Below are 24,212 nucleotides of genomic sequence, written 5' to 3'. Positions count from 1 at the left end.
CTAAATCATTCCCCAGTAGACAATCTACAGGCAAGTTTGGTGACACTGCCACTCTCTTGTGACCAGTGACACCTCCCCAGCTGACATTTACCACTGCTATGGGATGATCTCTCTGCACTCCATCAATGTTCACTACCTGGTATGTGGCACCAGGCATAAGTTACCTTGAGGGGACTAGGCTCTCAGCCCAATGGTGATGCTAGCCCCTGTGTCTCGGTAGGCCTCAACTTTTGAACCATTGATGAGGGGCTCCTGTCTGTACCTGCCCAAAGTGTTGGGACAAGTGGTGAAGTTGGCAAACCCCATGCCAGTCTCACAGACAAGAGTATCTAAGTCAGGGGACCTGGTTAGGCCATAGTCCCCAGGCATTCCCAAAGAAAATGCACCCAGATTCTTGGGGGCGCTTCCACCACCTGGGGGATTACTACTAGTAGTAACAGGAGGCTGGGAAGCTTTATTTGGGGGTATGTTCTCCTTATTGTTGTTGGCCTTGTGACAACTGCTGTCAGTTTTGTAATGGCCCACCTGTTTGCAGGTGTGACAATAAGGTTTCTTTTGGGTTTTGGGAGAAGTTGGGGACCCACCCTTTTCAGAGGAATTTTGGGGCCCTGTGGTTTGATCAGAAGATTTATTCCCACCCTTCTCTTGAGGCTTGGTTGATTCCTTCTTTTGGTCACCACCCTGGTTCTTCGGCCTGACCCTGGTTCTGACCCATTTGTCTGCCCTCTTACCCAATTCTTGTGGAGAGGTCAGATCAGAGTCTACCAGGTGTTGGTGTAATAACTGGTTCTGACAATTACTTAAGATTTGCTCTCTCATAATTAGATTATACAATCCTTTAAAATCAGTAACCTTACTTCCCAGTAGCCAGCCTTCAAAAGCCTTAGTGGCACAATCAACAAAGTCAGACCAGTCCTGAGACTGAGTTTTCTGGGTATCCCTGAACAGCGACCTGTACTGCTCAGTGGTTAGGCCGAACCCATCAATCAGTGTGTTCTTCAGGACCTGGTAATCGTTAGTGTCCTCAGCTCTAGTAGTGAGGAGCTTATCTCTACATTTACCTTCAAAGGAGAGCCACAAGATAGCTGCCCACTGACTCTGGGGGACGCACTGTACAGTGCAAGCCCTCTCCAAAGCAGTAATCCATTTGTGGATATCATCCCCTTGCTTAAAGGGGGCACTATCTTACTCAGGTGCCTAGTGTCTAAACTCCTGTTTTCCCGTGGGGGAATGCTGCCACCAGTGGGATTTGTCCCACTCAATTCTTGCTCTCTAGCAAAGGCGAGTCTTTCTTTGGCCAGGGCAAGTTCTTCCCTTTCGATCCGCAGATTGACTTCACGCTCCTTCGCTTCGTACACTCTCCTCTGAGAGGATGTCATCCCTCTTCGAGAAGAGCCTCGAGAGCCATTGGTTCGAACGGATCTGTTAGAGCCTCTCGACAGAGACCTAACTCGTCCATTCCCAATGTTAAGCTGGCCGGAGAGGGGCCCCAGGGGTCTCCTAGTACCACTCTCGTGCCTGCTTAAGTTGTCCCTAGTTAGCTGGCTAACTACGACTGGACCTTTGTCTGCCTCGTCCCCAGATGTCTCTGGATCCTCGTCCTCCTCTTCACCTTCTGCGGAGAGATGGATAAGGTCAGGGTCACCTCGGGTTCCCTCAAGGGGGGGCATATTCCCTTCTGGATGAGAAGGGTCCGTGTTACCGGCCCTCCTAGCATCATAAGTCTCTAAGAGACCAATCAGAAAAGGAATGGTAGGGTTTGCACCCTGTTTTAGCTTCCGAGATGTACAGATCTGTCGCATCTCTTGGAAGCTAAGTGCAGCATATCTGGACATGACCTGTGGAGGGTCGACTGACACAAGGGGAGACTCAGAGTTTCCTCCTTTGTCTGACATGCTGCTTCTAGTGTGGAGTAAGTGATGCACCTACCTACACTATATGTATACCTACTGATCCCTTGCTAAGAGTTGTAGCCAAGGTGTGCTAAGCCTTGAGGAGCTACAACAGCTGGTTCAGTAGAACTCAGAGTATTCTAAGCTAAGTTATATGTACCTGGAGTACTTATGCGATCTTTCACAAGATATTCTTAGGATACGCGTGGTAAAAGAACAGCAAGCTCAAATCCCAACCGCTGCTCACCAATGTGAGAAGTTGGCCCGAAAAGCAGTGCTCACTATTCTAGTGATCACTATGCATCGGTCCAAACGACCCTTATGGTGATTGGTTGTAAGTCAACCTTAGACCAGCTATCCTAGTAGCGTGGATACGAGCAGTCTTCGGGCTAAACTCTAGAGGGCGTGTTAAGCCAGCTGTTATACCATCACATACCCCTTGAACACCGAGTGAAAAGACACCACACAAGTGTTATGAAAATAAACAGTGTATTTATTAGAATCACAACAGCCCTGTACTCTTTATGAGGACAGGGTACTAAGCACACAACAAAACTCTTATGAAAATACTTCAAGTGCACAATCAATACAAGTGCCCGAGGGCACGGAAAGTTTAGTGGTCTCGGGCGGACCCGATTAGGCAAGTCGGAAGCGATAGGGACTCAGGACCCTTAAGTAAGGAGGCTATGCGGGCACCGAAATGCCGAAGTTACCTAGCCCCAAGGGCTGCGGCTGCACAAGTCTTTACAGGCGTCGGGAGTCTTCGCTGACGAGCCAGGAGCCGGAAGGAAGGAGTTGCTGGCGGGCGACCAGTGGAAATAGTTCGTGGAGATCCAAGCCTGGATCAGAGATGGATGACACCTGAAAGCAGAGGGGACCAAGTTCGTACTACTAGCCAGTAGTCAGACGGTACCAGGAAGGCACCGGATGATCGTCACCTCGACTAGGTGAGTGGGCGACGCTAGGCTCTGCAGTCTCACGGACCAGGAGGCGTTGTCGGCAACCAGGATGGAGGTGCGAGCTGTCCCAAGAAGGTTGATGCTGTCGGCGTCGCTGGGCCCAGGATTGGGGCAACAAGCCTTGGCAAATTTCAGGGCCACGTGGTGGGCCTAAAATGGCGTCTTGAGTGGACCAGGAGGGTCCGGGGTGCTCCTCTCGCAGAAGGGAGCAAAGGCCAGTCTGGAGCAACCAGACCAGCAGCGTTGGTTGTCGGGTGTCGTCAAGGAGGTCACAAGCCAGCGGCTAGTGATCAGACAACGTGCTGAACAGCAAAGAGCAGAAGGGCCCCACGCAGATCGTGGAGATACTGGGAGGCTGCACTTCGATGCTGGAGCTGCTCAGGGTCGGGGCTTCTCGGACCCCAGAGCACTCACCAGAGAATCCCTCGGCGGTCGTGCTGGTTTTAAGAAATCGTGCAGGTTTTGATGATGGCCGGTCCCTCGAGGTCTCGTCGCACCCACAGATCTCAGCTGAGCTGACGACGTGGGTAGAGGTCAGAGGTGCCAGGGAAGGCGGTTCTCGTCGAGCTGGGCAGTCGGATTCCTGAGGAAGGACTTGCAGCAAACCGCAGAGTTCTTAGATGGTGCCTGCGGATGCAGGGTGACTACTCCTTAGCCACAAGGGAGAAATCTTGAGAAGAGTCTCGAAGTCCTTTCGTAGAAAGTATTCTTGATTCAAAGATGATCTAATTTGGAAGGGTCCCCGCTCCTGCCTTTATCCTAAAGAAAGGGGTGGGGATGTGACTAGGTCCTGCCCTAGGGGTGGGACCAGGAAGGGGGGTGGTTACACCCCTCTCCCATGCAGGACTTTCCCCAGGTCAGGGGCTGGCGCCCCTGGAACTGGTTCTAGCCGGCAGATGCGTAGTGAGCACCTGGGTGCCACTCTGCAGTCACCTTCCTGTGAAGCCCTGCCTACCCAGGATACACAAAACCCTGTCTGGGATGGTGCTAGCACCGCCCCTGACAGGAAACCCTTTGTCCAAGCTCTCCTCGCTGGAAGGACTCCCAGCAGCAGGAGGTCAGACTCGTGTCTGTGGTGGCAGCATCCATTTTGTGGAGCTGAGGCTTGAGTTAACTTTAACCGGGGCTCACAGTTACATACATGTCATGTCCCTCTAGAAGGGTGGAATGCTAACCCCGTCACCAGAATTGGCGAGGGGTTAGTATTCCAATTCGTATGACACCTTACTCGACATGTTTTGATAAAGCGATACCAAAGATAGCATTTAAGCGCGAGGATTATAATGCACTTAAGAGTATATGGTATGCGTTATCATGGAACGGCTATTGGGACTTGTTTCCGCAAGCTGCAAACAGGATCAGCTCATGCCAGAGCACCACTTCACACGATTCCAAGCACTCTGCCTTCAGGATTGTCAAGGCCTGCCATAGGAGTGACTGATAGGAATCTGTGTGTCCATTTTTAGGGTTAGATATAGGTATACTATATCTAAAGCAAAGGGTGATTACACCACCTTGCCCCCGCTGTCGTGCAGCCAGTTGTGTCAGATTTAGATGGCCATCCAGGGGTGGCATAATACATGCTTCAGCCCCTGGTAGGCCCTGGGTACACCTATGCCCTGAGTTACAGGGTCTGATAAGGTGGCCCAGTACCAATTGGAAATGTACCTAGGGTACATGGAATCCATTTTAGAGACAGAGCAGTAGGCCTGGGGTCCTGATTGGCAGGGCCCCAGGTCAACTAAGTCGGAAAACCAGCAAAACACCAGGCAAAAAGTTGGGGGCAACCATAGTCAGGTATCCACCTTCCTACACTTCCTTATATGCGCACTTAGGCAATATAGGCTTACCTGGTCAAGGATAGCCTTATCTCCTTTTGTTTGGGGGGGGTTGTGTAGGAAGGTGCATATCTGACTATGGTTACCCCCAAACTTTGTGCCTGGTGTGTAGCTGATTTTTTACTTATTTGGCCTGGGATCCTGCTATTCAGGGCCCCAGGCTAATTGCTCTCTCCTTAAAATGGACTCCATGTACCTTAGGTACATACACAATTGGATCTGGTTCACCTTATAGGCCCCTGTAACAGTGAACCCCAGGTACCCAGGGCATAGGTATTTCCAAGGCCTACCAGGGGCTGCAGCATGTATTATGTCACCCCTGGCCTGGCCTCCATATTTGACAATACTGGCTGATCAATCAGCTGGGGTAAGTTGGTGTAATCACCTCTTACTTAGATATAGTATACCTATATCTAACCTACCTGGACACATGGTAACCTATAAGCCAATCCTATGGAAGGCCTCGACAATCCTGGAGGCAGAGTGCTTGGTTTCATGTGAGATGGTGCTCTGGCAAGAGCTGAGCCTGTCTGCAGCTGTCGGGAACAACTCCCTTAGCTGTTCCGGGATATTGCCATACCATATACTCTTAAGTGCATTATAATCCTCGCGATTACTTGCTAACTTTGGTTTGGCTTTATCAAAACATGTCGAGTAAGGTGTCATACGACTTGGAATACTACCCCCTCGCCAATTCTGGCGACGGGGTTAGCATTCCACCCTTCTAGAGGGACACGACATGTACATACCTGAACCCCTGTTAAAGTTAACTCGAGCCTCAGCATCACAAAATGGATGCTGTCACCACAGACACAAGTCTGACCTCCTGCTGCTGGAAGTCCTTCCAGCGAGGGAGGCTTGGACAAAGGGTTTCCTGCCTTCGGAGGTGCGAGCACCACCCCAGACAGGATTTTGTGTATTGGGTAGGACAGGGCTGAATAGAATAGGACATGCCTGGGGCACACAAGGTGTCCCCGTGCATAAGCCAGTCCAAACCGGTGCTGGGGCTTTCCAGCCCCAGTCCTGGCGCAGAGCTGGACAAAGGAAAGTGGGTTTAACCACCCCCTTCCTGGTCCCACTCAGAGGAGGGACTTAGCAGGTGATCCGGCCCCTAGATTTGGAATAAGAGTAGGAGCTGTGTCCCAAGACTTCAGATCATCCTGAACTCAACTTGAAACTAAGAAGAAAACTGGACTTCGACATTCTGCTGCACAGAAGACTGAAGACCATCTCCCTTGTGGCCAAGGAGTGACCACCCTGTGAATACAGGCACCATCCAGCAACTCGACGTCTGCTTTGCCGCCGCCTCCCGCCTCCCGCCGGAGCCCAGAGCCCGACAAGACCCTGATTCTCAGATATCGCAGTGCCCGATCCACAGTCCTTGAAATGAAGAGACCCGTGGAGGCACCGAGAGACGTGGGACCGGCCATCTTGAAAGATTCACGAGAAGCTGACTGCGCAGTACCCAAGGCACCCTCGATGCTGTGCTTTGGGGTTTGAGAAGCCTCACCACCGAGCAGCATCTGCACCGAAGATCAGCCCCCCAGCATCTCCACGATCTGCGTGGGGCCCTTTTGCATTTTGCCACTTGACACGTCATCCCGGTTATTGGCGCGTTGGCTAGTGGCCATCTTGGTGGCGAAATCCGAAATCAACACTGCTGGTCTAGTTGCTCCAGACTGGCTCTCGCTCCTGTAAAAAGGAGCAGCCCCTCTGACCTTGCTGGTCCGAGTGAGAAGCTTGCATCATTTCCTGCGTGGCTTGCATTAGCCAAGGCCTGTTTGCTCCGATCAAGAAGCCGACACCGCCATCAGCTAGAGCCTTTGTGGTACAGCTTGTGACCGACGCCTGGACGTCCTCGACCTCTTTGTGTCCACATGGCTGCAGAGACAATCTTCACCTCTTCGACTGTTTGCACCCGACATCGCCTGGTTCCATCCTGGTTCCACGGTAGTCACTGACTAGTGACTTTGAACATTGTCCCCTCTGCTTTCATGTCTTCACCTCTTCAGATTCACCCTTGGATCCACCGGAACTCTCCTCGACGACTCGCCTGCAGCATCTTCATCTACAGGCTCCATAGACCAGTGCGACGAAACCCGACACACTTTGAGACATATGCACCCGCTTCCTGTGGGTGAGGTAACCCTGGCACTCCGGTGCTCCTGTGTAGCAATACATCTCTAGTGTCTATGTTCCAAGTTTATAGGTTCTAGGTCATCCGGAAGGTTCCCTTTTCAGTAACTTTGTAACTTTTACACACCATTGACTTTGCATTGGTGCATGCGTGTGCTTTAAGCGCTGCACCCGAGTCCCGCGGGCCTTTCCTGATTTAGTCACTGCTAGTTCCGAACAGCTCCAGCGATTCCCCAGGCCCTAGGCCTACTTCCTTTTCGATTGGTGGTACTTATACCACTATTTTAGTATATGGTTTAGGTGGCCCCTAGGGCTCATCCATATTGTGCAGCTTTTGTATATTTAAACAGTGTTTTGTTTTAACACATTTGCTTCTGTGCTCATAAAGAGTATAGGGGATACTTGTAGTAAATGAATATATATATATTTTCAATATATATCTGTGTGGTGTTCTTTCATTTGGTATTCAAGGGGATTGTATATGGTAAAACAGCTTGCTTCACATGCCCTTACAGAGTTTAGCCTAAGACTGCTTTGTCCACGCTACCTCTAGGATAGCTGGTCTATAAGGTTGACTTACAACCAATCATCATAAGGGTTGCTTGGCATGGTACAAGGTGATCACTAGAACTAGTGAGCATCATATACCAGGCCAACTTCTCACATATGGGTTCAAGAGTGCATGTGGGAACAGCTGTATGGGCGGTTGACTGTGTGCATGGATGTGTTGGTGAGTGAATGGATATCTCAGTGCCAGATGTCTGTAGCCGGTGGGGCAGGGAAAGGCAGGAGACGGGTCTTAGTGATGTTTAAACCAGCTTTTATTTGGTGGAACAAACAGTCTGTACAGGTCTTCCTGGCCGCGACTCTTCTCGGGGATTGGCTCCTTTCATGCCGACACTTTCTGAGCACACCTTCTTCCCGCCGTCGAGTCGGGCTCCTCCTCCTTCTTCCTTCCTCGGGCTCCGTGATGACCCAGGCTCTGCCAACGGGGAAGACACAAGAGAGGGAGTATCAGGTACACGCTTGATCAATCAACAGTCTTGGGGAAAGGGGGTGAGGACAACCTTGGTGCTCGGGGAAGTGCATGGGCGTGAAGGACGTGTGTACCGGAAAGTTAACTAGGGCTTACGGGGTACCTCTACCCTTTCTACCAACCCAACCCGCTATCCGGTCACGCACCCCGGTTAGCCACGCCCCTCCAGGGGAGCAGCTGGGCGATGAGTGATATCGTTGGCCTCCTGGCTCCGTAGTCCCCGCTGCTCTCCTTCGGATTCTGGCCTCCCGATGCTCTGAGTTCTCCGCCTCTACCTGGGCTCCTGGGCTCCTTCCTTCCCGTCCTTCGTGACGGCTCTCGCCTCCTCCTACGATGCCGCTCTCGCCTGCTCCTCCGATATCGCTCTCGCCTCCTCTTCCGATGCCGCTCTCGCCTCCTCGTCTACGCTCTTGCTCCACACCGCTCCTCTCCACTCACTGACCGCTCCTCCGGTGTAAAGACACACCTGTGTTTGCGGGCGGTCTTTCTTTAAGGCGGGTCCTGACTCCTCCTCTGTGATACTCCCACCAGTCCACTTAAAGGGTCCGAGGCCCTTCTCCTCGTCATCGCAACTGTACCGCTCCTCATGCCAGTTCCATGCAGGGGCCGTTGACGTCTGTGGAAACAAGAGGGAGGGGTCACAGGTTACGGGCTCACTCCGGGGCACAGGGGGCGGGGGCCACCCGTCCTGGTTACAATGTCCAAATAAGTACATATGTAAAACACAGTGCATGTGAGAGTTGGCATATATCAATGACTATACATGAGAGCCTGTGATTGCGTAAGTGACTATCTGAATCAATGTGTACTTGTATCAGTGATTGTAAAAGAGAATAAGTATGTGTTAGTATATATTTCAATAAGTAAGGTTATGTTATGCGTGTATAACTGTATAGATGAGCAAATGGGAGTGTGATTGATGCTTTGCATGACTGACTAGGTGTGTGAGTAACTCCATGAATGAGTGGCAGTGTGTAAGTGTCTGTATAGGTCTATGAGTGCATATGATAGTGTTGTATTGATGAGTGACTGTATGTATGAGTAGACTTAGGAATCAGTGAGTGTGTATGTAGTAACTAGTATTGGTGAGTCAATGGTTTCAGGATTGGTAGTCTCTATTCAACACTGGATGTATCAAAGGTTAGATTAGAGTGGAGTGGAGAAGTGTGGCTCAATGGTTTGAGTGGCAGACCCTGATGCAGAAGTCTAGCCCGGGACCAGGGTTCAATTCCCTGCCTCGGTGGGTCTTGGGCTCAAAATTCCACGGACCTGATAATTCTCGCCTCGGTGCCTATTCCAATCATGGAGTCCCACTCTGCAACTCTCGGCAATAGCTTGCTTAATCTCCACAACGGCCCCCACAACGCTAAGGATGCCTGGCCTCCACCTTGGGGGTGCCCAGGAGTGGACGCCTCACAGGGAAAGTCAGGATGGGTTCCACAGCGGTATTCGTACAAGCGCTTTGAGACCCTTGCGGTTGAGTAGTGCGCTATACAAGTATCAATTTAGTGTGAGGAGGTGCATTATATTATCACATGGATGATGTCATCAGTGATGTCATTTGAGATGTCATCAGTGATGTCATCATTGATGTCACTGACCATGTCATGAATGATGTAATATGTGACATCATCAGCAGTGGATTGCGGGCGCGCAAGTTATAGTGAGTCCAACTAACTATAATGTGGGAATTTCAATGGTTTTGTATGAGTAAAATGTTCAGCTAACTATAACTGGTGTGAAACCTATGGTTTTTTCTTTGAATTTCAAAGGTTTTTTAAATGCTAATTCCTAACTATAAAAAATGTGAAACCTATGGTTTTTTCAGTGAATATATATATATATATATATATATATATATATATATATATATATATATATATATATATATATATATACATATATATATTACCTACTGGCAGGAAATCCGCAACATTCTACTTGGAATAACTTTGGCGCCGGTTGACGAATCTTCGCAAAATTTTCAAAACTAGTGGGGTGTCCCAAAACGTTTTGAAAAAATGGAGAAATGTGCGCAGGGTGCATGGATCCTCCGTGAAAAAAATAACGAAGCGAGGGCTTCTGTATTTGTTTAAAAATTCAGCTACCTGGGGGGGGGGCAAATCCCGGGGTCTAAAATATTAAATTTGAAGGGGGTCCAGAGGAGCCCTGTAGCCCGGGGACCGCCATCCATCGGTGCTACGAAATAAATGGGTGGGGGGGGCTCAAAGGTACTCCCCCAGTAAAATTCTTGGGTGGGGGGCTTAAAGGCCCTTTCCAGCCCTGGGGACCGCTACTCTTTGGGGCTTTCAAAAAAATGACTGGGTGGGCTCAAAGATTCCTCTAAGCTCCGGGGATCAACACCCCCAGGAGCTTTTTTAAATTTGGGAGGGATGTTGCTTGGCCCCAATTCTGGAGCAGTCGAGGGCCCTGGGGAACACCACTCCCCAGGATCGGCTCCTGCTGTGTCTCCGGGTGCCTACCCTGGGACACTGCTGTTTGGTATGGCAGGGCAGGAGTCGAGGTTCTCACTCTGTCATAGCAAACTTGAGGGCATATTAACAAGGGCCATTTCGCCGCATTTTTAAAAAAAAGGCAAAAATGCAGTGAAAAATATATCGCCTTGTTTACTGTTTAGGCATATATACAACGTTGCGGAATTTGGGTGGAGCCCCAATGTCTCTATGGTCCTAGCCAGCTCCCCGCGTCCTTCTAAAGCCGCCATTACTTTTCCACACAGGGACCTGCTAATATGCAGCTACCCGTGGGGAAAAGGAATCTGCTTTGCATTTTGAAAGAGAGAGTAGGTTTCCCTGTTCTCTCTTTCAAAATCCAAACCAAGTTTGCTATGACAGGGCGGGAGCTTCGGCTCACACCCTGCCATAGCCAACAGCAGTATAGAAAAAATCTTCCGGTAAGACAACAAAGGATTTTCAAGTCCATAATCGCAGTTTTAGCTGCAGGTTGTGGCCGCTAAAGCGGCGATAATTTTATTGCTGTCCTTGTAAATATGCCCCTAAGTTTTGGAATGTCAACAATCCCGTCTACCTTTTAAATAGCCACAAAGTATTTAGTGACGTGCACACTGTGAAACGTGAAGCAGCAGTGTCTGATTGCTATTGCTCGCGTCCTCTCTTGAGGTTAATTCGAAGAGTTATGTACTTCTTTTGCTCCTAATGTACACAGTGTTCTGTCATCACTGTTTGCTTTCTCCTGTGTTAGGTAGAGGACTTTGGGTAAATATGACTGTTTCTGTACAGCCAGCACCTGGGAACCCTACCCCCAAACTGCTTACTGCCTGTTACCATAGTAACAGTGCATGGAACACTCAATTGAGCACACAGGTCACAAGTTCAGCACACAATGTTGCTAATCCAAACAGTAAGTGTGCTTGACTTTTAAAATGTTTCCATAGGAACCGTTAATTGCAGCTACAGCCTCTGGTAAAGAGCTGGTAAAGAGTTATCCCCGGTATTACACTTCTAGTTATAAACATAATTCTTTTCTTAGTAAAACTTTGAGCCCTGTCAGTTATTCTTTTACAAATTAAGGGGTATCATTTTAACGGCTTCCTTGTAAATATGCCCCCAAGTATTGTGTTAATGTTACATGTGAATTGGGCGCCGAAGGGTACAGAGACATTTTGTAGTCTAGGACACAGCCACCTTCCGGAGAATTATTTACTAATTGTTCGAGGAGTTCGAGGCAACTTAAGTCCAGGAATTGTCATACTCACGATCTTTATTTTAATATGCAGCGTGTGCCTCGGCAGTCTCTGAAGCCTCGGTGGTGCTAGGCAGTACCTTATTTGTTTTGCAATCAGACTTACAGTACTTATGCTGTTATAAAGTGATACACTCATAGAACTCTTGTAGTTGTATAATTACTCAGGGTGTATGTGCCTAGGAGTTATTTACATTATTTTTTGTAGGTGTACTGTAATGTTAAATAGTTTTAATTTTAAAATTTTCTCTAAGGAGATGATTATCAAACTAAATAATAGTCAAATGTTGTCAGAAAAAGAAGACATATACACTCAGTTATTTAATTCTTTATTTATTTTAAATTATCCTTTATTAAAACAGAAATAAATAAATAGAAACATAACTTTAATATAACAGTATAATAAACTAATCGTGAGATGGACTTCAGTGGTAGCAGCATAGGTAACCTGCAAAACAAAAATGAAACATAAGTCCTTAAAATTAGATCAATGTGATTGAATGAGGTGAGAGATTACATCATTACGGAAGGCAAGATCGTTTTTTCTCACATGCACACTCAGTGGAGTGCACCCAACCCCTCCCGCAGAATCACTCTCAACAGGAGTCTGTAGGGCAGCGCTGGTCATAGGCTTATGCCTATCTTATGGTATAGATGGTATTTAAAATGAGACAGAGACAGAGATGTGACTGAATGAGGTCAAAGATCACAAATTAACATAATATTTGGCACTATTGCTTATTCGCACTTGTGCAGTGTGCCTGATATATCCCACCCCTCTCGTAGGCCCGCGCTAAAGAGGTGTCTATAGGGAAGTGCCTGCTGGCTCAGATTTACAGTATGATCCAGCAGGTCTTTAAAATGATTCAGAGATGAGACAGAATGAGGTAAGAGATCACGTCATTATGCAGGACAATATCGTTTGTTCGCACCACGTTTAATTGGAGGCCTTGTGCACCTAGGCCGCTCTGCTTACCTTTGCAAACACTCATCTAGCAGAGGTTACAACTTGAATTCTGGTTTGGATCTATACTGCAGACAGTGTTAAATTCCCAAGACCTACTCGCCTTCAGAAGACTCCTCAAGACCTGGCTCTTCAAGCAGTAGCGGCACCCCCTTCCCCTCAGTGCCTTGAGACCCTCACGGGTAACTAGCGCTTTACAAGTACTCTGATTGATCGATTGATTAAATTCAGCCTTGATTTATTTATCTGCAGTGTGGACAGCAGGGTTCATAACTTGAAAAGAGAAATAGAAACAGTGTGAGAAAGAGGAAGAGAGAGAGAAAGAGAGAAAGAAAGACATTGAAAGTGTGGGAGAGAAAGTCATACATGGAGCAGGAGTTAGTGTTGATACTGGAGAAAATCTTCGCAGCTCACCTTTTTGCCACTGGTGTGTGTCCAACCGCGTGCCGGGTTATAGTGCACCCTCAAGTTTAGTGATCTGAAAGAGAGTATACAATTAGCAATTGCAGAGCACATACAACTGCATATGTATATTTGTGTTATGGCTTGGCACACCCAGGCTACTGTAGTACATCAACTTCCACTGTAAGGAGGTGTCTGTGCACTCTTTCCCTCCCAGGGTTCTATACCCCATGCATTCCCACTGCGTAGCGGTGAGTTCTCATTACTGGGCACCCAGACTGCTGCACCCCATCCACTCCCAGTGTCCGGAGGTGAGTGCCCTTTCCTGCGCACCCAGACTGGAGCAACCTATCCACTCCCACTGCCCGGAGGTGATTGTACATTCCTACGTACTCAAGTTGCTGCACACTATCCAGTCTCTCCGCCCACAGGTGACTTCTCGTTGCTTCTGAAACAAGTTTCTCTGCTCACCTTGCGCCATTGGAATGTTTCAAAGAGGGTAAATATGGAGAAGTGTGGCTCAGGGGTTAGAGGCGGCAGACCCGGAAGCTGAGATCGGCCCTGGACCAGGGTTCAATTCCCCGCCTCGGCGGGTCTTGGGCTAAAAATTCCACGGACTCGATAATTCTCGCTCCGGTGCCTTCTCGACTCTCGGGTTCACACTCTGCGACTCTGGGCAATAGCTTGCTTAATCTCCACAACGGCCCCTCGCGGCGTGATGCCTGGCTTTCACCTTGTGGATACCCTGTCGGGGTTATCTCACAGGGGAATACCAGGACGGGTTCCCTAAGCAAGCGCCGGGAAACCCACTGCGGGTAGCTGTGCGCTATATAAGCTCAAATACATTTACATTTACATTTACAGGGTCCACCACGTGCCGAAGCAACCTTCTTACACGTTGTTACGATGGCCATGCATCATCGCAGATTCTTCAAATGTTGAGCTTTGGAGGTGTTGGGGGGGACGCCAATTTGTGAAACACAACCTATTAAAAAGGATGATAAGATTGTGCGTCATTTGTTCATCAAAGGAGAGAGGAAATGAGAGAGTGAGAGAGTGACTCTGAAAAGAATATTCGCAGCTCACCTTTCTGTCACCGGTGTGTGTTTCACAACATGCCAGGACATAGTGCACCCTGAAGCTCCACGTCTAAAAGATGGTAAAAGAAAGATGTTATGATTGGTAATTGCCACTATCTTAATGTGGAGTAGAATAACATCGCACTTTCACACACCTTCCCTCCCCCATTAACAATACAACCATTTGTACGGTTCCAACTTGTTTAATGGGCTTCGATTTATGAACAATTAGTAGAGTAGTAATGTTTTCCATCCGGTTATAGAAAACAAGTGGTGCGCAGTCATACACGTTGTTTCAATCATCACGCCCGTGTCTGGGCATGATAACTGAAACCTCATGTGCTATTGGAGTCTATCACGCGCAGCAAGCGCATAATAGATATCAATAGGCCATGGAGGGAGCAATGCGCCCGCCTATGGCCAATTGCGTGCAGTCTTTTAGAATAAGTCGCACGCAAAGGCCAATGGTTTAGTACGGAAGGAAACAGACACGCACGAACGTGTGCGATTCGTAGGTTAGGTTCATATCCCCGTTTTTTCAGATAGAAAATGTCTCACGCTGCGTGAGCAGTGCTGTGCTCTCCAATGAAGGCAAGAGCTGTACTGCGCACAGCAACGAAGGCACAAGTGCTAAATGAATTGAGAAAGGAAAAGTTGTCAAAATAAGATGGTAAATTTAACTGTACATAGTATGAAAAAATAAATACTTATCTACTTCGCTACGCAAGTGGGAGCGGCGGACATTTGACCGACTATAAAAGCTTTCCTGCTATTGGAGAAAAGACAAATGCAATAAGAGGGCATGTAGGACTGCGTACGCCTAAATTGCTGCATCGTTTTTTTGTATCCAGTCTACTGTATCGCATCTACTTCTTCCAGTGCGCACCCAGGCCTCACTGTTCACCTTTTTGAGGACAGAGCAACTTCTACATCAGGGGTCTCCAAACCGATACTGGAGGCCGGATTCATGCCAGATTTTTTGGATATCCCATTGAGATACATGTAGTAATTTTAAAAATCTGGCATGGATCCGGCCCTCCAGGACTGGTTTGGAGACCCCTGTATCATGCAGTCCCGCTCTGCCACCAAGAAGTCTCATATTTGTTGCTGAGTCTTGATATCACTATGGCAAAGGACTTACTTGTGCACACATCATCATTGCAGGTTCCTCACCCGCTCAGTCCTTGCGGTACCACTAACTCAGTGACCAAAGAGGCCACACACGTGGTGGTGGGCCCCCCTGTTCGGTAGTTCGGGCCTACTTGAGGCATCCGAACCACCAAGATGGGCCATCACAGCACTTGGAATGATAGCAACTCTAAAATGGCATAGAGCATGTGCGCCCAGTCTTTTTTATTGGTAGGGTCATGTGTGTTGTGACACCTGTGCTGGATGGGTGTGGTGTGGGTATATACCAGCCATGAGGGAGTGTGTGTGTGTGCCGTTCCGACAACTAGACCTGGCACAAGCAAATAACTACAATGAAAATCTGGGCCACGTAGCGTTGTTGTGTTAAGCAGCTTAAGCAGAGTGGGCTGGCCTGACGTATGCCAGTGCTGTGCGAGGCTGTGAATATTGACTCCGGAGCTATGGGCATGGCTTCGTTGTGAGCTATATCAGAAATCAACTGATTCGGGTGTCTGTGTTGTAGTGCTGCCGTCACCCGGGTCTTAAACGCAAATGTGTCATTATGTCTGTGAAGTCCCACAACATGGCCAACATGGAAGGTATGGGGAATCAATGCCCCTACATTCATCCATAGTTCCACACATAAAAGATTGTGAACATGACGCATTTCTGCGAATATGAATGTTTGTTGTACATTCAGTGGAGTGTTGTAGCTGTAGTAATACAGGGCTATGAAAGCTTTAGGTTGCATTTTTTGGCACATGAAGGGCAGCTAATATATACGAATGTGGTTATTTGGGTATACTGTCGAACTTGGTGCTGGAAATCAGTGTTCGAGCCTTGGAGTTGCAAGCACATCCTGTTATTGTAGACAAATCACGTAATCTACGCGTGCCTGAAAATGTACTGTAAATACGGTGCTCATATAAATCGCTGACATAGTTTTGAGTCGACTTTGCGCTATATAAATATGCTACAAAAAAAAACTTGAGCAATAGCACACACTTATAAATTTACTATACACTTTGCTTGCAGTATTGTAATGATCCAGTTTCTACGTTCGTATTTGTAAAATGAGTGAGAGAAAGTTATATAACCAAAGTTTTTGTTACTGTCAGAGGTGAGATGGTTGCATACGCTGTTTACAGCACAATATAATGTGGTAGGACCCAGGGGCAGCATTTTACAAACATAATGAATATACAGACACAGATAGATAGTTGAAGTAATCACAGGCACATGCGCTCGACTCCATTTTATTTTGATGCTCTTGATAACAAGTACAATCGTAATTATCATATCATACACAGATATTCCATCATAAACAGTTTATGACTTCTGCTTTACAAAGGTAGGAGCACTACATGTGAAATAATACACAGAAGATTCTATCATGAAATGTTCATGAGTTGTGGTGCACTGAGGTAGGGGCAGTTTGTGTGGAGCCTGCGATGATGCGTGGTCCAGTCAGACCGCACTGGTAAGAATGTCTTTTGACTACTGAATTTTGCCTTAATAAGGCCACATGGCGATTATTTATGGTGCACTAAGTTAGTGGTACGTCTGGTGCTCAACGTGTGCTCACCCTGCTGATGCGTGTTCCGAACGGGCTGCAGTGGAAGCATTGCCTGTTGCCTACTGGACTGCATCATCTGTAATCATGATTCACATAAAATACGAAACATATTTGGAATACGTTGTCGAAATATGTAGGTTTCAGGGACATTATAGTTCAAATTGTGACCTGTGCTGCCCGCAGTGTAGACTGCCATTCAGTGTTCCTTTGCACTTGCAGGGTGAATTTTGTTATTCAACTAAACCTAGAACTGATATAAAAGAAGTTATTGAAGGAAGACTACTAAAAGGGATATTGTGTAGGTTTGAGGGACATTATACTTAGTTTGGTACTAGACTCTGTAAATAATGAATCAAGAGTCTATTTAATTGTGAGCTCTGATGACCGCAGGGTAGGCAGGAGGCAGCGGTTAGCAAGAGCCCACGGCCAGGTGGTGTTGAGTAGAGCTGCACAGTATTGGTAAGTTAGCGTGTCTGCAATCAGCAATAATAAGTGGTGCACTGAGTTAGTGGCACCTGAAGCATCAATGTTCTGTGGAGCCTGCGATGATGTGTGCTCCAGACAAGCCGCACTGGTAGCAATGTCTTTTGCTTTCTGAATTCTGCCTTAATAAGGCTATGTGGTGATGATTTATGGTGCACTGAGTCAGTAGTACCTTTGGTGCTTAGCGTGTACGTACCCTGCGATGATGCTTGGTTGACAGGCACAGAAAATTGGATTAATGTCTTTTGTCTATTAAATTCTGCATCAATTCGATTTGAAATTGATAGTGTGCCTCATTGCTGACATAAAACTGTTCACTCTTCTTTGCGATGATTTATGGTGCACTGACTTAGTAGTATCTTTGGTGCTGAGCTTGTACGTACCCTGCAATAATGCATGGTCCAGGGGGGCCGCATTCGGACCAATGTCTTTTGTCTGTTGAATTCTGCCTGAATACGGCCACGTTGCGATGACTTATGGTTTACTGAGTTAGTAGTACCTTTGGCACTTGAGCGTATACGTAATCTACGATGATGCGTGGTCCGGGGGGCCACACTGGTAGCAATGCTTTTTGCCTTGCGAATTCTGTCTTAATAAGGCCATGTGAAGATGACTTGTGGTGCAGTGAGTTAGTGGTACCTGAAGAACTCAGCGTGTGTGTACCCTGTGATGATTCGTGGTTCGAGCGGGTCGCACTAATACAATGTCTCTTGCTCACTGGAATGCGTCATGTGCAATCGACATTCCACCTGAATTGTGAGTCTTCCCAATGTAGATCGAAGGCAGTAGTCAGTACAGAAATTGAGGAATGTTTTTTGTCACATCCTTTAACAAAATCTGAGGACATAGAGTAAAATTGTCTCTGCCTTAAATAAAGCAAGGCTGAATTTCATGCTGTCTGTAGTGTAGATCCAAAGCTGAATTAAAGTTGTGAACCCTGCTATCCGCAGCGTAGATCAAAGGCAATAGTCATCAGAGACATCAAGGAATGCTTTTGTCACATCCTTTAACAAAATCTGAAGACATATAGTACAATTGTCTCTGCATTAAATAAAGCAAGGCTGAATTCCCTACTGTCTGTAGTGTAGATGCAAAGCTGAATTCAAGTTGTGAACCCTGCTGTCCGCAGTGTAGATCGAAGGCAGTAGTCGACACAGACATCAAGGAATGCTTTTTGTCACTTATTTTAACAAAATCTGAAGACATACAGTACAATTGTCTCTGCCTTAAATAAAGCAAGGCTAAATTCAATGCTGTCCGTAGTGTAGACCCAAAGCTGAATTCAAGTTGTGAACCCTGCTGTCCGCAGTGTAGATCGAAGGCAGTAGTAAGGACAGACATTGAGGAATGCTTTTTGTCACATCCTTTAACAAAATCTGAAGACATATAGTACAATTGTCTCTGCATTTATTAAAGAAAGGCTTAATTCAATGTTGTCTGTAGTGTAGATCCAAATCTGAATTCAAGTTGTGAACCCTGCTGTCCGCAGTGTATATCGAAGGCAGTAGTCGATATAGACATAAGTCTGCGGCGCTGTGGCACTGAGTTCGCATGGACCTGTATCGAGAAGTCAGGTGGTCATGGCGGCAGCCACGTGGCAGGGTGAGAACCTTCGCTGTGGCAGAGTCTTTTGTCTTCGCACAAGTGAACCATGCCCAAGGCGTAGCCTAATTATTTATACTCTTATGCTGGAGTTGCGTACGTTGGACCAGCCCACTCTGCTTCTGCTTCAAAGGGGGGGGGACAACACAGCTACATGACCGAGATATTCCCCAGTGTCTGAGAAAATATGGTTGCATCCACTGTGCAGTACACTACACGTATCAATACTATATCTATACACGGAAAAGTTTTTGTTTTGTATAGTGAGTTGTGTATAGCATATCACCGGTAGTCTTGGCATTGTGTAAATTATTGTTGATGTGCAAGGTCCCTCCCTTATACATAGTTGGTTGCCACATCTCTTACCATTCAGCTAGTGTGCTGTTGAGGGGATATATTATTTTGGGAAGGTCTGTTGTCCTGTTTTGCGCTGCCTCTGAGGTAGTAGAAGGGGAGGGGTCAGCAGGGGTGGTTGTAGTGGTGGTGGCGCTGGGTGTTGTGATTTTGTTGGGTGTTGGAAGTGCATAATTAGTGCCTCTATCACATATTCATCTTTAAATAGGGGTGTGAGTTGGATGTAATTCACGCAGTACAAAGTCAACGTCCTTACACTAGTTAAATGTTGATGTTAATTTGTTAGTGGTAAGTGGAACTATCGCCTGTTTTTTTAGGTTGCATTGCAGATTTGGCTTGTTGTTGAAAATATGGGAAAGTGGTGTTTTTTTGTTTTTTTTCTACGGGAATGCCTAGTTTGTATATTATTAATGTTAGTTCTGGTTTGTGGCAATTTTGTTGAAGGAAGGAATCAAAAGAAGAGTGGTAATATTTGCAATTTTTACTAGATTGAGAATGGGATGATAATTAAAAAAGACAGAAAAAAACAGATATGCTTGATGAACATTATAATTAGGAATTATCATTTAAAAAAACTTTGATATTCACTGAAAAAACCTTAGGTTTCAAGTATGTTATAGTTAGGAATTACCATTTAAAAAACCTTAGAAATTCAGTGATGTCATCAGTGATGCTACTGACCATGTCATGAAGGATGTAATATGTGACATCATCAGCAGTGGATTGCAGGCGCGCGAGTTACAGTTAGTGCTATAACTATAACGGAGGAATTGCAATGGTTTTGAATCAGTGAAATGTCCAGCTAACTATAACACCCCTGAAACCTATGTTTTTTTCAGTGAATATATATATATATATACCACATAAAATCCCCTCGCCTACTACTCCGGAGGAAACAGCCACACCAATGCGGAATGGTTTACAGGTATTGTTTATTCAAGCAAACGGAACTGACACGTTTCGATCTTACGATCTTTTTCACATAACCCGATTCCCACCATATTGCTTGTATTTGTAGAAAGTGCATACAACGTGAAAACAAACATAAACAAAATACTTAAAATTTTGTGATTTCTCCCCGTCTATCAACAAAACGTTATTGATGTTTAAACAAAGGTTGTAATTATTCCTTTTTCTGATTTCTACTCGAGAATCTAGTGCCCTTAAACTCATATAACCAGTTGATCAAGTTATTCAGGGTATAGTACCTAGAGAAAGTTATTCTTTCAACTCTGCAAATCTAGAAAAAGATGTTGCCACATAATATTTCTTCAACACTACCAGCAGATGTGCCAGGAAATTTCCAAATTATCTGCAAAAGTAGAGAGAATACAATTTTAGTGCAACACAATAAGTAGATTACAACCTAAAGATTAATTAAATTCTTAATTTACATAATGTTGAGCCTCTCAACAGTTGAAGGAGAAAATAATATCACTAATCTTTTAGTGTCTCTACTTAAACAGAAAAAATATGCATTTAAGACGTTACCAAATATTTACAATTTAAAACTCAAGCAATCAGAGTTGTACATAGGAGCTTGCGATTCACAGGTGTGTGTAAAGCTCTTCATCCTGATTCATACTATGTGGTGTGAGACTGCCTGTTTCAAGTATGTACCTTGATTCCATTCTGCGTAATGCACTTATTCTGTTGCCACCTCTAGGGAGTTTGGCTACCGTATCGATGCCAAAGAATCTATCCTTAGTCCAGTCCCCGTCATGGTGTTCTTTAAAGTGCCATGCTGTGCTGTAGCTCATGTCTGCATTCGTTATGGCATGCCAGTGTTCAAGTATGTGTTTTTGTACCAGGAAAGTAGTGGACCCTATATACCATTTTCCACAGGGACATACAATTACGTAAACTACATAGTCTGTCTTGCGTGTGATTGCTTTAGTAATGTGGTGTCTCTTCCTGATTCTGTCTAGGGTGATCTCTTTGACATTGGTGCTGTATTTACAAGCTTTGCAGTGACCACATTTTCTAAATCATCTGCTCTGCTGTAGCCATATTTGTTTATTACATGTTAGGTGGCTATGCACTAGCATATCTTTCAAAGACAGATTTTTCTTAAAAGTAATATCAGGAGCATTACCTATCCTAGTTCTCAGGATAGCATCTTGTGAAAGGATTGACCACCAACTTTTCAAGATCTTACGTAAATTGTTTGCGTGACATGTACATTTTGAGATGAAATGTATAGGTTCATTGTCAGGGTCCCTTGCTGTATGTGTTTTTTCTTGCAAACAATTCCTCTCTTGATTTTTCATCAGCCCTAGTGCTGGCTTTCTTGATGCTTTTCTTAGGATATTTTCTGGCACAGAAGTGATCTAGCAAATTCTGTCTGGTTCTTTTATAGTGTTCATGTGTACAGCTATTTCTCTTGGCATCAAGGAGCTCGCTATAGGGTATGCTCCAGCGGAAGCTTGGTGGATGACAGCTATCCACGTGGAGGATCGAATTACCAGCAGTACTCTTCCTATAGAGATCTGTCTGGAGTGTGATGTTTCTCAATGAAACTTTAATATCCAGGAATTCCACCATCTCCTGATTATAGTTCATGGTGAACCTCAGATTTATGTTGTTACTATTGATGACAGATAGAAAGATTTTAAGGTCTTCCTCGTTTCCCTCCTAAACGAGGAAGACGTCATCAATGCCCCTGAGCCATACACTGATCTGGTTGACTTATTTGTTCTGATCTTGGTTCCAGAGGAGTTCTGTTAATCAAGGAGAGAGAGAGGAACTAGAGTAGCTAGTTCATTTCCCCTGGGACGTGGTTGATCAAGGAGAATTAGCTATGTCTGTGTGCTATGTGTCTACATGGGAAACCATTTGGTTTAGTATGAAGGCCCTCACCCACCAACCTAGTTGGTGGCATGCTTCATAATTGGGCCCCACCCAAGGCACCAAGTGCACCTCAGGTGTGCTGCGACGCCAGATTACTTTGGTGTGGTCGACTAGTTTCAGCCAGGCCTTTTTAATAAACTGGCTTTCTTCAGGACTAATGTGTGGGGGACCTTGCAACCGGATCACAGGTGTTCCTTTGGGCCTGGAGACACAGCCAAAGTGCTAATAAGTCCGACCCTCCGGCAAAAGTCCAGGGAGTTTTATCCTCTGTAGACAGGAGTACAAACTGAGAGGAAATACCTCTTTCATATATCAGCACCTTAGCGCGTGCTTCACACCCCTTGCACTGATAATCACATAGATCCCTGTAACACCCCCACACATAGGCCTGAAGAAAGCCAGTTTAATAAAAAGGCCTGGCTGAAACTAGTCAACCACACTGGACGTGGGAGACCATAAGTCAACCCCTTAGGGCACTAATATTGAACTTCAGGGATCTGTAATGGAGCCCCGGGGACCACCACCACCCGGGGCTGTGCAATAGGTAGGAGGGGGGCCGCACGGCCCCCCTCCGGGAGCCCTCGATGGCCCTGGGGACCAATCAGCAATGTGGCGCTTGCTGGAGGTACTTCGTGGGCTAGTTAGACCCCAGGGACACTCAAGATTCAAGGGGACTTAATCTCCCACCTTAAAACGCACCACCAGGCGCGTTTGCACAGTGGTGAAGGGAGGGGGTGGGTCCTGAGGTGACACGTGTGCAAACACGCCCTGTGGAGCATTTAAAGTGGGGGAATTAATTTCCTTTCAATCCTGAAGGCCCCTGGGGGACAACTAGCCCACCAGGTGCTTCCAGTAAGCACCACTGTGCTGTGTTGCAGAGAGGTGGTCCTGGCCATGCCCCTTTTTAAACCTCTCTGCAACGCAGCTCTGTGGCACTTACTGGAGGTACCTGGTGGGCTAGTTGGACCCCAGGGACCCTCAGGATTCAAGGGGACTTAATCCCCCAACCTAAAACATGCCATGGGGCGCGTGTGCACAGTTTGCATCCCCATCTACCTATCTCCCCATCTCCATCCCATCTCCATCTCTCCATCCCATCTCCATCTCTCCATCCCATCTCCATCTCCCCATCTTCATCCCATAACCATCCCATCTGCATCTCCCCATCTCCATCTCATCTCCATTCCATCTCCCTCTCTCCATCCCATCTCCCCATCTCCATCTCTCCATCCTCATCCCATCTCCATCTCTCCATCCCATCTCCCCATCTCCATCTTCATCTCTCCATCCCATCCCATCTCCATCCCCACATCTCAATCCCATTTCCAACTCCCCATCTCCCCATCTCCCCACCTCCCCCATCTGTCTCCCCATCCCATTTCTCTGTCCCCCCATCTGTCTCCCCATCTGTCTTCACCCTCTCCCCATCTGTCTCTCCCTCATCTCGCTCTCCCTCATCCCCCATCTTCCTCATCCCATGTCCTTCTCCCTCATCTGTCTCCCCATCTGTCTCCCCTATCTCCACCCTCTCACAATCTCCCTCTCCACCCTCTCCCCATCTGTCTCTCCCTCATATGCCTCTCCCTCATCTACCCATCACCCTCATCCCATGTCCTTCTCCCCATCTGTCTCCCCAATCTGTCCTTCAGTCTCCCCATCTGTCTCCCCATCAGTCTCCCCCATCTGTCTACCCCTTCGGTCTCCCCCATCTCCACCCTCTCCCCCCATCTCCCACTCCACCCTTTCCCTCATCAGTGCCTCCCTCATCTGCCTCTCCCTCATCTCCCCATCTCCCTCATCCAATGTGCTTCTCCCGATCTGTCTCCCCAATCTGCAATCGGTCTCCCCATCTGTCTCCCCATCTGTCTCCGCTATCTCCCCATATTATCTCCCTTTTAGATCCCTTTTATCTCACTATTAGCTCCCTATTAGCTCCATTTTATCTCCATTATACCTCCAGTACATCTCCGTTTTATCCTCATTTTATCTCCATTTTAGTCCCATTTTATCACCATTTTATCTCCCCTTTATCTCAATGTTATCCCAATTTTATCACCATTTAATCTCCACTTTATCTCCCCTTTATCTCTGCTTTATCCCCATTTATCCTCATTTTATCTTCACTTTATCTCCGCTTTATCTCCATTTTAGATCCATTAAAGCTCATCTTAATCTCCCTTTTAAGCTCCC

At 46.7% G+C, this 24,212-nt stretch overlaps 1 protein-coding gene across 1 annotated transcript in view; it reads left to right on the top strand.

Annotated features, from left to right (window-relative positions):
* The window catches only part of LOC147683679 (uncharacterized), a 28,341-nt gene extending 6,652 nt beyond the window's left edge, over positions 1-21,689 (top strand). The window contains exon 3 of the mRNA XM_086942564.1: positions 21,532-21,689. Within this exon, the coding sequence (XP_086798690.1) occupies positions 21,532-21,689 (158 nt within the window). The remainder of the gene's footprint in view (positions 1-21,531) is intronic.
* The last annotated feature ends 2,523 nt before the right edge of the window (positions 21,690-24,212 follow it).

This window comes from Lissotriton vulgaris, chromosome 11 (assembly GCF_964263255.1).
Source record: "Lissotriton vulgaris chromosome 11, aLisVul1.2, whole genome shotgun sequence".
Lineage (NCBI taxonomy): Eukaryota > Metazoa > Chordata > Amphibia > Caudata > Salamandridae > Lissotriton > Lissotriton vulgaris.
This window is presented reverse-complemented; position numbering and strand designations above follow the sequence as displayed.